Source organism: Lygodium microphyllum, chromosome 2, assembly GCF_053477565.2.
Source record: "Lygodium microphyllum isolate KBCC chromosome 2, Lygodium_microphyllum_v1.1.10, whole genome shotgun sequence".
NCBI lineage: Eukaryota > Viridiplantae > Streptophyta > Polypodiopsida > Schizaeales > Lygodiaceae > Lygodium > Lygodium microphyllum.
This window is the reverse complement of record NC_141136.1, coordinates 16,133,570-16,146,104: the sequence shown is the minus strand read 5'-3', so window position 1 is coordinate 16,146,104 and position 12,535 is coordinate 16,133,570. Positions and strand designations below refer to the sequence as shown.

Sequence of the window (12,535 nt, the reverse complement as noted above, 5' to 3'; positions counted from 1 at the left end):
GTGGCCTTTTCCTCTTTCTCATGCTGTCTTGTGTCCTTTTCATGCGTAACATCTTCAACCTTCAGACCAATATCATTTTTATTCTTTCTATATGGAGGCACATTTAAAATATTGAAAGCCTTAACATCAGAAATAGGAAATGGCTCAAGGACCTTTGAAAACCTGTATCTCAATCTCCTGAGAATAATCGTGTCTTTATCCATAAGTGTAAGCCTATGTGCATGAGCTGCATAGATATAAGAATCTTGGAAAAACTCAATCTAAAAATCCTCTGTAGCCTTGTGAATATAGTTGAGAGCTGCCCTAGTCCATCTAAAACTCTGTAGACTATGCTTGTCATGGATTTCTCTAGCAAGCCTATGAAAAGACAGCTTTGGAATTGCATTATTCAGAGCCTTCATTGCACTTCTAATCTCCTTAAGGCACTTCACATGCTGTGAGAACCTTCTTCTTGGCTTTGATTTCCTTGAAAGTTGGAAGGCTTGGAGGATTGATGTATCTTTGAAGCAAGACCTCTAGGATCAACTTTCTACTTCCTTGCAGTGAACTTAGTTCTAGCCATCCAAAACTTAAAAAAAAACAAATAATACTAACAAATTAGGAAAGATCTCCTAATCTCTCATCATGAAGCAACATACAAACAGTAATTACAAAGTCTAAATACAATCTCAATAAAACAGTACGAAGACGTATGAAATGTGAATAGGCCTTGTGAAGACAGAGGGAACTCAACATCATATCGCGTTTCATATGGCACAAGGGGAACAATGCATGCTCAAGTCCAATGAAACACGATACGGCCTCACTCGGAAAAAAGAACATAACACCGTTCGCGTTTCATACGTCACATGACAAACATGGCAATCCTATTCGTGCTCAACTCATCTATTCTACAAGGTATCTTCACCTTTAACCTTCTAGGAGAATTAACTCATCCTTTAGACTACTTTTTGGGAAAAATTATTTACCCTAAACATCTTTATCCTTCTTGATTGATAAAATTTTTAAATTTTGACTTTGTAGTATATGTTTTTCCAACAGACACACATGCATTTGAAAGATTAAAAGAGATTCTTTCATTTTAACTTAGTTATTTACTTGAAGCTTGAAGTTCTATAATTTAGGAAACTTAAAAGAGATTCAAAGTTCTATAAGCTGCATCAAGTTAAACTCATGAAACGTGAGTATGGCTTTAATGGACAAAAGAAACCTAACACCCACGTTACAATAGAAACTTGTAGGCCTTAGTCTTATGAAACGGGAGGAGGCCTCATGTGGACAAGAGAAACATAGCACCCATCGCGTTTCATACGTTTGGCATTTTTGAGGATGATTTAATATGAGTGTTTAAGTGATTCAAAACTTACTCATATTTTAGAAAAAAATTTACATTCTTGAGTGTTGAGTACATGTGTTGTCGATGAAACCTTCTTTGGTACCCTTGCGCTGATGCCAGGAGGCATATTCCACGGTGGATTCCGTGAGGTTTTACGGTGGATTCCGTAAACTTAGATAACCGGGGCTCATACGCAAAGAGGATTCTTTGTGCGAGAAGTTGATGGGGACGCCTGTCCTTTTCGGGCGTTTCATTAATTTAGTGTGTACATGGGTGATTCCATAGCGGGTGATTCCGCAAAATGCATATTAAATTAATAAACGTTTATGAGTTTAGAGTGCGCACTCGTAATAAATTAAGGTTAGGATTTATTTCTAACCAGTTGATTTATTTATGTAGCTGAAGACTGCTAGGTATTCACTTTTGTCGGTTTAATTGTGTTATTTTACTAACGATTGTAATGCTTCAGTTGATGTGTAGAGATAGCAGCAGTGGCGGAGGAAAGCATTGGAGTCTAGCGGGTTTTCGACCTTTGGACTATATTTTGATAGGCGCCACGCCTATATTTTGATTATGTCTATAGAGACATCGATTATTTATTATTATTTTGTATGCGCTTATGCGCCTGGATATGTTATTTCTATTTGGACATTGAGATTGGGCGTGCCAGACACTATGGGCACCGTCCATTAGCTTTATTTTCCTATTTTTGGTAGAAAGCAAACTCAAAAGCTAAAAGCTTGTCATATTTTTGTATTTGGGCTATTTTTGAGCATAAAGATTGGAAATATACATTAAATACATGCTTTGTGAAGCGCTCACACAAGGCATGGGGGAGATTCAACCCAATTTGTCTCTTGTCTCATGTCGTGCTTGTTTTTACATTGGTTTTTGTGCTAAAAAGTAGAGTGCTTTGTTCTTGGGGACCTTTGGGAATTCACTACGTGAGCTACCTGCGTCCGATCTGCGCACCATGCGCAGAAGAATAATTTTGTACTATGATCAAATTAGCATTGTGTTGGTGTGGTTGAGCATAGAGAGGGTTTTTTCTTTGAAAAAACTCTTTTGTAGTTTAGAAATCGGGTTTATAACGATGTTCGTTTACACGTGTGGCAGTTGTAATACGTAGTTAATTTCACAGTGCAATTGAAGACCGCTTTTCCTGGGAAGTTGTGCTACGTGTCACTTACTTTTTCGGCATGATAGCGCTTTTATGACTCCAATTTTCAAGTTTTTTCCTTTTTTTTTCATTTTAAGCACATGTCCTCCAAATTAGTGCATCATACTTTTTGATCAAACGTGTGGTGACTGTTGTCATATATATATGAACACTCAGGTTCGTTTCTTGGCTACTATTTCTTTCACGTATCTTGTCTTGTCTTTGACTAGCTTTTTATCTTGTAAGCATCACAAGTCAAACCAAGCATATGCTTGCAAGAAACCATTTATTCTTAGGAGCAAGACTTGCAAATATCACATATCACACTTTTCTTAATATTTTTATCTGCAATCTTGAATTTTGAGGCATTGAAGATGTTAGTTGGTTTAAAAGGAGAAAGACACATTAGGGACTTAGAAATTTTGTATTGGTTTTACTTTGTTTTTCTAGCAATATTGGTCTAGTAGACATGTAAAATGATGGGGTTTTGATGTTCTTGAGGCATTGTTTTATTCAAAATTTTTGGATGTATAAAAAGCGAATTCGTCAAGTTTTTTATAAGTTGTTTTCACGTTTCATGAGTTGAAAATGAATGTTAAACAAAGTTTGATCGATGAGACTTGGAATTTCATGCTTTCTTTGTTACATAAATTTTTAATTCATTTCTTTCATCTTGGTTTGGTAAACATGTAAAACGATGGGGTTTTGATGTTCTTGAGGCATTGTTTTGTTCAAATTTTTTGGATGTATAAAATGCGAATTGGTCAAGTTCTTTTTATAAGTGACGTGTGAAACGCGATTTTGTGAATTGTGAGGCAGTCTGAATCATTGTTTTTGCATTTCATGAGTCGAAAATGTTAGACAAAGTTTGATCAATGAGACTTGGAATTTCATGCTTTCTTTGTTGCATAAAGTTTTAATTCATTTCTTTCATCTTGTATTTTCTTAATTTTCTTAGCAATCTTTCTTTAGTCTATTGCATATGAGAAAATATGGATTTGTATATTATGACCCTTATTTTTGTTTTCTGGATTTTCTTTTGTGAGTAATCATGATGACTAAAAGGAAGTTTTCATTAGAGGGAATGGAGGAGGACGATTTGGAGGTCACCTGTGATGAAAAGCTGTTTGATTTTCTTCATGTGAGTGGAAATTCATCTAGATTTATTTACATTAGACATATGCTCAATGTTCCCATCGATTTGCAAGAGCTTTTGAAGGATCTTGAAGATAAACGGAAGGATTTTAAGGTGTTTTATGATAGACATGTGGAAGACCTAGAGATAGAGGGATTTGTCCATTATAGCGATGTAATGGAAGCTTCTAATGCTACTAGAACAACTTTGCAAACAAGGTTTAGCCTTATTGATGAAGAATTCAAGAAGTGAAAAGCGGATTGCCTTTTTCATCAGAATCAGCAACAGTGTCTTCTTGTACAGAAGGATGTTGGATTTCTTGTATATCTTTAATATATGGATAGTTGTTCTTTAGATACAATACAAGAGAAGAAGATGGAGGATATTGCATGCAAAGACAAAGAAGTTGACCAGAAAGGTGAAATGTTTCAGGAGGATATTGAGAACCAGTTAGCGTAGGGATTTGATGTTGCCTTGTTTAAAAGTGAGAACATTACAAAAGTGGAAGAAAAAGAGAAAGAGTTGAATGCAGAGATTGAATTAGGTCCTCTTGAATGTGTCCCAACATTTCCCAATTATCTCATCAACAAAAAGGGATATGTATTGATAAATGATATTCAACACCTTTTTGATCTTAGAGAATATTACTGCTTAGCAATCCTTGCTGCATGGGGTCAAAATGATAAGAATTTTATAGGTTATGAAGAGGAATCGCTAGCGACTCTTGATGTTGAGGGAGAGAATTTTCAAGACAGTTCAGTAGCCTTGCATTCTTGTATTAATCATTTCGTGGAATATGAAAAGGGGGGATACCTTCAGAGGAAGAGTACTTACAAATTCAACAGAGACTTTGTATTGATAACATGGGGTATGAAGAGAAACTGAAGTCTCCATTAGAGGAGAAACCAAAATTTTTAATAAATCTATATGATGACAGTATTCTTGAAGAATATGAAAACCCTAAGGTATGAAAGATAATTCTAAGATATCCATTGTGATTTATATTAGAGTATGTTATGCATTATATACAAATATTTTTGGATATTTATCTATTGACATCTTATACTATTGTGGTTTATTGTGCAGATAGAAATTAAAGATGCAGACATCTTTCTTGGAAGATCCAATGGCTTAAGGCCATTGAAGCTTGGCAAAAGTCAAGGCCTTGGTCATTATATTGGAATCTTAAATAATCAGACAATTGCAATTTATCATAGCAGGTCGTCAAGCTCTCCAAGCTTACCAATAATAGCTTTGAAAGCTATCTCCAAGGTGATTGGATCCTAAGCTTTCAATAAAGGTTCAGACAAGATAATTTTGGTGGAGAAGGAAGAAGCTGTAAGAGTTTTTGGCTTCATGCTTGGATACAGTGGATCTAGGGCATGATACTTTGGAGTTCTTGCCTCTTATTTGCTCTCCCATGCAGGAGATGCCAAGAATTTGAAGCTCCTTCCAGGCTATAAGAAACAAGAGTTCCTGAAATGTAGAGGTTTCATCGAGTGGGATGAAACAAAAGATTCTCTTAGAGGACCCAATGAATTCCCTAAAACTAAAGACTCTTCTGCAACAGAGTCAGGCTAAAAGATGTTAAGGGTTTCTTGAAATCCATCTTTTTCCATCTCTTTGTCTAGTTTGTAACCATTCAGAATATCTTTGCTTTGCACAAGAGTTTAAATATCCATATTTTCTTCTTTGGGTAATAGTGGATATAGTCCTTGCCAAAGATGATGTATTACATGATGCGATTGTGCCTTTGAGCTTGAATTTGTGTCAAATTTGTTTGTAGAACCATTGAAATATCTCTAATAAACTGTTTGCTTTGTATCTTCCACCTCCATGTCTTGTGTGTCTAAAGTATTTTGTTCTTGCTTGATAATGTGATTTTTCCATACCATGGGTTGACCAAATTGATAGAGATCCATATTTCTTGATAAAATATGGAGTATGGTTGTATAAAATAAGCTACATTGTAAACAAACAAAGAAATTCAATTAGAAAACCCTATATGAGTTAGACAATAAAGAGACGTACATATGCAAACTTCTTACCATATAGTGAGTGAAGTGTTGATTATCCCAAGCTTCTGTCATTGCCTTTTTAAAAAGGTTCAATTGGTTTTTGAAGTCTTTGAGATCATCATCATTCCACTCTGTTTTATCACAATAAAAGAATACTTTGTCTAGTGTTTCCCAAACATTGGCTTTTCTATTTCGAGCTTGTTCATTATTAGCACGATCCTTAACTGCATTATGTAGGCACTTCCATTGATTGTATCTAATAGTTGAGCCACCATTCCTAGGGTTTAGCTTACCAAGTCTCCCATGAAAGTTTAGGAACCTTCTAGCCTTCACTCCACCAATAGATGGCTTTTTGGGGACACAATTGCCATCCTTAGACTTTTGAAGATCTAGTTCAATAACAACATTACCACCATGCAAACCAATTGCAAATAAGACTTTTTCAATCTTTGTTATAGCATCTATTCTAGTTGATAATGGCTTCAGCTTTCATGCAAATTCTATATAAAGATGAACAAGCTTTTCAATTATTCTACAAAGCGCATGAAGTGTACAGATATGGGCATTCACTAAAGGAATATCTAGAACTGTCTTAAACTGTGGATCCTTGTTGTGCCTAGAGGGAGCTCTATTCCAATTTCTTGAGTTCAACTCTTTGATTGGGGACATGCAATATAGACAAGGAAATCTAGAGTTGGATTCCTTTGATACATTGTACATACATTTAAGTGTCTTTAAATCACCAGCTATGTGCCACTCAATCTTATAGTTCCCAAATCCTTCAACAAATAGCTCTTCTCCTACTTGTTGTCTCTTAATAACATTAGGTATTGGTGTTCAATGAAAAACCCAATACAATATATCAAAATCATTTGTATCTACTTCGAATGCTCTTAGCCACTAGATGTTGTGTTCTGATTGAATATTCAATGACATTGAGTGATTGTAATGATCTGATGAAAGTTCTCTATTCATCAAGGTAATAGAGACCCTCTCTATTTTTGTACATTTTAAAATCTCACTTTCATCAAGTTTAACCACAAATCTAGCCACTCCTTGTGCCTCTTCTAGTGGACAAGTCATAGAATCTAATCATTAAGCACTGTAGGGTGGGCAAGTCAAGGAAAATATTATTAAATTCATTGAATAAAACTTCCTTTTTCTTGCTCTTAAAGCTAGCCTTGAATAGTTTAGGACACAAGAATCTTGACTCTGTATCATTTTAGGGGAATGGAGTGAGACTTTGTCTCATGGGCAGAGGGATCGATGTACTCATACTCTCCCTCATTTCTCACTCTCCTTGAACCAATTGTGATATGAGTCGGTTTAGCACAAGTAGTTGCTCCAAGATCGAGATGCTAGTAGCCAAAATTAGGAAACCTTAGTTTACTTAGAAACCAAACTTCACATCGATTCTCATGGGGACAGCCAATACCTTCTATTTGCAAAGTGGACTCAAGAGAGTCTAGATAGTAAACCTCATATTATCCTAAAGAGTATCAAGTGGTGCTACTTAGAAAATCATCTCGATGGACCACTAAATCATGCTGCTAAGGATGTCTCAAGTGAGCACGTCATAGTAGGCTTTTATATTCACCTTCATCTTCAACTTTCAAGGCTTCCTTCTTCCTTCTCTCCTCTTTCATGTCTTTCTCTCTCCTCTTTTAGTATTTCTTCTTCCTCCTCCTCTCTTTCTCTCTCTTCAGCTCATTCTCCTCTCTCCTCTCAACTTCATTCTTTATAGGAACAACAAGGGATGTATTTGCAGTTTGTATCAAAGTGGATTGGATTGTCACATGGTACTGTTTATGGGCTTGGTTCATACCTCAATATACATGAAGATGGAAAAATCATGTCCTTTCGAAGAGTTGCAATGGTGAATAACAAGAAAAAGGCATCTTATGATTGTCCTGCTACTAGCTGCCATGAACCCCCTAGAGGCTCATCTACCTTTCCTCACCTATTTGTCCTCTTAACAAATAGCTATTGCCAATGGTTTCATATGCTCTTGTTGCACAAGAGAGCCAACAAAATCATCAGCTAATTAATCATGTGATTTTCATGTTTAATGCGGAATGATGGCATCATCACAAGAGCTATATTGACATGTTATGTAATAGGTTTGTAGAGATGATAAGTAACAATGCATGAAATTATAATGTTGAGCTGGACACAGAGGGCGAGAATGAAGAGGACATTGATGACAACATGTACAACGATGTGGAGACCCGGAGAGTCCATCAAGTGCATACAAGTGGCGAGCATAGCATCTACTAGACAGCTCTCACTGGCATGGTTGCAAGTGCAATTATCAGTGATGTGGGCTATAGGCTCTGCCCCCATTTGTAAGAGGTTATGCCTCTGCTAGTGAACTACTACAAAAATGCCTCTCAAAGTGATAACAAGCTTCAAGAAAACAGCCTATGGGAATTGGAAAGTATTGTTCTGTGATGTGCTTGAGACGTTTCTCCTTACATGAGATGATACTGGATCTTGCACTCAAGTATTTGAGTTATGACCCAAACTTCACTGATGATATGGATGAAGATGAAGATGAGGACATGATTGGTGATGATGATGAGTATAGTGATGATGAGGATGCAAGTTATCTATTCAATGCATTCCTTGACCAACATCTGTGTTGTATGATGGCTTGTTTTACAAACCAAAAGCATCCTTAAAGAAAAACAATAATGCTTTTGATAAAGGTTGAAACATAAAAGAAAAAGCCTCAAGGCTTTTAAAAAGCAAAACGTTAAGTTTGAGGGAGTTGGAAACTATATAAGCATGAAATAATAAGTAGGTAGGGGCCCTTCTCTTGGTTTTCTGAACACTTGTATCTTATGAGGAGAGGAGAGTCGCACGAAGAAAAAATCGGATTGGAGAAGTTACAGCTTATTGGCACACACTTTGGGCTACACGAATCTCGAGGATTGAAGAGTTAATTGGTATACGACTATGCAAATTTTGTGAAAATACGGAGGTTGTTTCATTGATTCCGAATTTAACCTTTGTTTTGTGGCTTCAAGAAATTTCCATATTGTGAGCTTGTCCATATTTGGCAATTTATTTTGTTGCAAGTTATGTTGATAAACGAATTCAATCACTTTTTGCTAGAACTCATTTGGGAGCCCATCTAGCCTTGTGCACTTACCTTTGGCTATGAAAATTGATTGTGTCTCCATGTTTGAATCTAAGAGGTTTGCGATGTCTATGGGTACCACCTTCTTCTAGCACCAAGATAGTTAGGCAATTTCAAATTTCAAAGCCAATTTAACACTGCTTTAAAGGATGCGTCCATGTCCAAGGCTCAAACTTGAAAGGGGGATTGATCCTTCATCGGAAGGCTAGAGCCTAGAAATAAATTCTCTCGTCGAAATAAGGATATATCGAAGATAATAAGAGTAGTACACTAGTCTAATCGGTTGGAATTGTAGCGCTGGCAGCTGCCCTTGTGACTGCAAATGTTTAACACGTTCGGCTATGAGGAGATTAAGGTTTGGCGGACATAAGCATCAGCTCACCTATGCCGTGACGTGGCAATATTGCATAGCATCATATCGACCTATTCCATCACGCCATATCTGCCCAAACTTCAAACCTTTTGCCGACGATTTCAAACAAGCACGTGTGAAGCGGCCAGCATAGCTACAGAAACCCCTCTACAGCAGAACTCCTCTGCTTTCCTTTTAAAGGGCCTCGTCACAAGGACACGACTGCCTGCCTACGCTCAACGACGTCTCGCCCCATCGTCCGTGATATAATTATAAAGCTTATAGGAAAGTGTATCCATCTTATCATCGCTGAGAGCATTACTCACCTTGTGTACAGATCGTCGTCATGCCGTCCACGGACGTCTCCCAGAGGGGCTCGTCAGCTGTGGTGCCGACGATGCAAGGAGGGGATGGCGAGGACAGCTATGCCGCCAACTCCATGTTCCAGAACTATGGCTTCCATGCCCACGCCAAGCTACACCTGGCAGAGGCCCTGCAGCGCTTCATCGACCTCGCCATCAGAAGAAGCCCGCCTAAGTACAGTCGTCGCAGCAGCTCCAATTCTACTGCAAGCAAACATGAAGAAACTGCAGAAGCAGCTGAAGAAGAACGTCCGTGTATGGCTGACGCCCAATTATCAATAGTTACTGATCAACAGCAGCATCTTCGAGATTTTGATATACTGCAAGTAGCAGTAGCCGACTTCGGATGCTCGCATGGAGAGAACCCCCTGACCTATGCTAGCTTCGTGGTGCACGCTCTGACGGAAGCCTTACACGAACTGAATCAGCGAGATAATCATAAGGTAATTAATAAGAAGATAAAGCATGCTGCAGATCCTCGTCACCATGATCGAATGCTGGAGATACAGTATTTCTTCTCGGACCTTCCATCCAACGACTTCAACCATCTGTTCCAGTCTCTAGCTGTGTCATCAAACCCTTCCCCGACTGTAAGTGACTGGCCGACGTTACCAAACACCAAGGTCTACGCGGCTGGCATGCCGGGCTCCTTCTACGACCGCCTCTTCCCTTCAGGAAGCCTCAACTTCGTCATCTCCGCAATCTCGTTACACTGGCTCTCTCGGGTACATAATTACTATAACTACATCAATACTCGTAATTCTAGCGATGATAGAAGCTCACGTGCCCGAGACCACCTCATGAATAACAATACTTCATAATATTTTGACCTTCTCTCGCGCTCACAAATTCCTGTGCATTTGTATGGGCATGCATGATCAGATACCGCCCGAGGTGCTGGACAAGTCGTCCCCTGCATGGAACGGAGAGCATATCTGGATCTCCAACCACGGCCAGCGACCGGAGGTGAATCAAGCTTTCGCGAGACAGTCCAAGGCCGACCTCGTCCGCTTCCTCAAGTGCCGAGCTCAAGAGATGGCCGCCAACGCTATCCTCTTCCTCTTCGCGATTGCTCCGACTCAGGAACTCCCCGTCGATGACTTCATGTCCTGTGACCTCCTCCAGGCCACCTGGGATGCGGCGGTCGATGAGGTGAGCCTCCTCCTTTTGGGCATACGACAGTATATTTCGGTCTTTCCATCACAATTGTCAGGTATTATAGAAGTTAACAAGCAGGTACGTTAGAGCCTCGTAACAAATTTTATTGATAGAATCCCCGAGCTGATCAAGAGCTTAGAGAGTATCGGAGTTTCTTGACGTAATAGGAACCCGATGCTAAAAGAGAACATAGCGGTGGGCCCCCAAGGAAATCTCAAACTATTTGAATAATTGATCAACCTCTTACTAGGAACATCCCATTGATCATCCTCTTCCAAAGAATCTAAGACAAAGACTCAGACTAGTCTAGTCCGAGATTCTCTCGAGGAGGATCAATGGGAATCACCATACATGTGAACAAGATTCAATTGGCAACTTAGAATTGCACGCCGCAACTCCCCTTCAAGGACTAGGAGATAGAACCTAGGCAATGTCCACATTAGAATTTTGACTTTGCTACTTATATTCATATCTCCCCACATCTTTGAGATCTCACGTTCAAACCCCGATGACCAATAGCATGACTACATCACTTGTTAGAAACTACAACTTGTGTATTCTCGTTTATTTATTTACTTTAAATCTCTCTTCAACACGTGAGCAACACATTAATTAGCCCTTGTTTGTTTAAAATGCAGGACTTAGTGAGTTGTGAGGAGAGGGATACTTTCAATATACCAGCATATGTTTTTGACCACAAAGAACTAGAGGCTGCATTGGAAGATGTTCCAGAGCTAAAGATTCTTAAACTAGAAGTTATGCGAGATCAAGAGCAACTACCCAAAGAAGAAGTAAATCTATTGCTGAAAGATACACATGCTTTTCGAAAATTTTGGGTTGGCTTTGTGGAAAGCTTCACAAAACCTATGATCCTTGGTCATATTGGCTTAGAGAGAACTACATTATTCTTTCACATATTAGAACAAATTGTCGCTAAGAAGCCTCATCTTTCTACACAATTAGTATATGGCTTTCAAATTGCAATATGTCAGCGCTGCTAAATTCTATGACAAGTGGATGATTGTATTCGTTCCTATGATTATTGGATATATTGGCCTAGAATGAACCACATTGTTCTTTCATAGATTAGAAATGATTCCATGTCAGCGTTGCTAAATTCTGTAAGTTGATGACTGTATTTGTTCCTATGATCCCTGGATACATTGGCGTAGAATGAACCGCATTATTGTTTCAAAGACCAAAAATGATTCCATGGGCAAATTGATAATTCTATTTATTATTCTTTCAAAGACTAGAGAAGACTCTTGTTAAGAAGCCTTGTCACACATTTTATGTCCAAGTAAATATGGACCAACAATGATAGACTTCAATGGCAAATTGATGATTGTATTTGGAGTTATTGAGTAACAAGATAATGTTGATCACAAATTTATTTACACCATACCACTATTCTCATGGGCAATATTCTTCTAACACGTAACCCTACAAGATCATTCTTCAAGTTTTCCCTAAAGACATGTAAACCAAGATTTTGGTGACATTTTGAGTTAATATCTTACTATCCTTTCCCAGTAGTTATTACTCTTTATGTTATATGTTGTTATGAACCTTTTAGATAATATGAGAGAGAGAGAGAGAGAGAGAGAGAGAGAGAGAGAGAGAGAGAGAGAGAGAGAGAGAGAGAGAGAGAGAGAGAGAGAGAGAGAGAGAGAGAGAGTGTGTGTGTGTGTGTGTGTGTGGAGGGGGGGATTGGTTTAGGCATGTGTGTGCATGCTTGAATGCTCAAGCATGTGTTGATCTATAGTGAATGTAGGATCTTCATCTGCTGTTTAGAAAATTATTATAAAATTGGTATAAATACATAAATAATGTGACCATTATGGCTATATGTTATGCTTAAGGAGCAACTTTA

The 12,535-nt window shown here is 38.3% G+C and overlaps 1 protein-coding gene across 1 annotated transcript; it reads left to right on the top strand.

Moving 5' to 3' along the window:
- The first annotated feature begins 9,356 nt into the window (after window positions 1-9,356).
- On the top strand, window positions 9,357-11,912 carry LOC148039512 (gibberellic acid methyltransferase 1-like). The gene is made up of 3 exons (XM_087665156.1): window positions 9,357-10,229; window positions 10,387-10,656; window positions 11,301-11,912. Exons 1-3 carry the CDS (start codon window positions 9,489-9,491, stop codon window positions 11,661-11,663), a joined length of 1,374 nt encoding a protein of 457 aa, XP_087521282.1. The 5' UTR covers window positions 9,357-9,488; the 3' UTR covers window positions 11,664-11,912.
- Window positions 11,913-12,535: the final 623 nt, after the last annotated feature.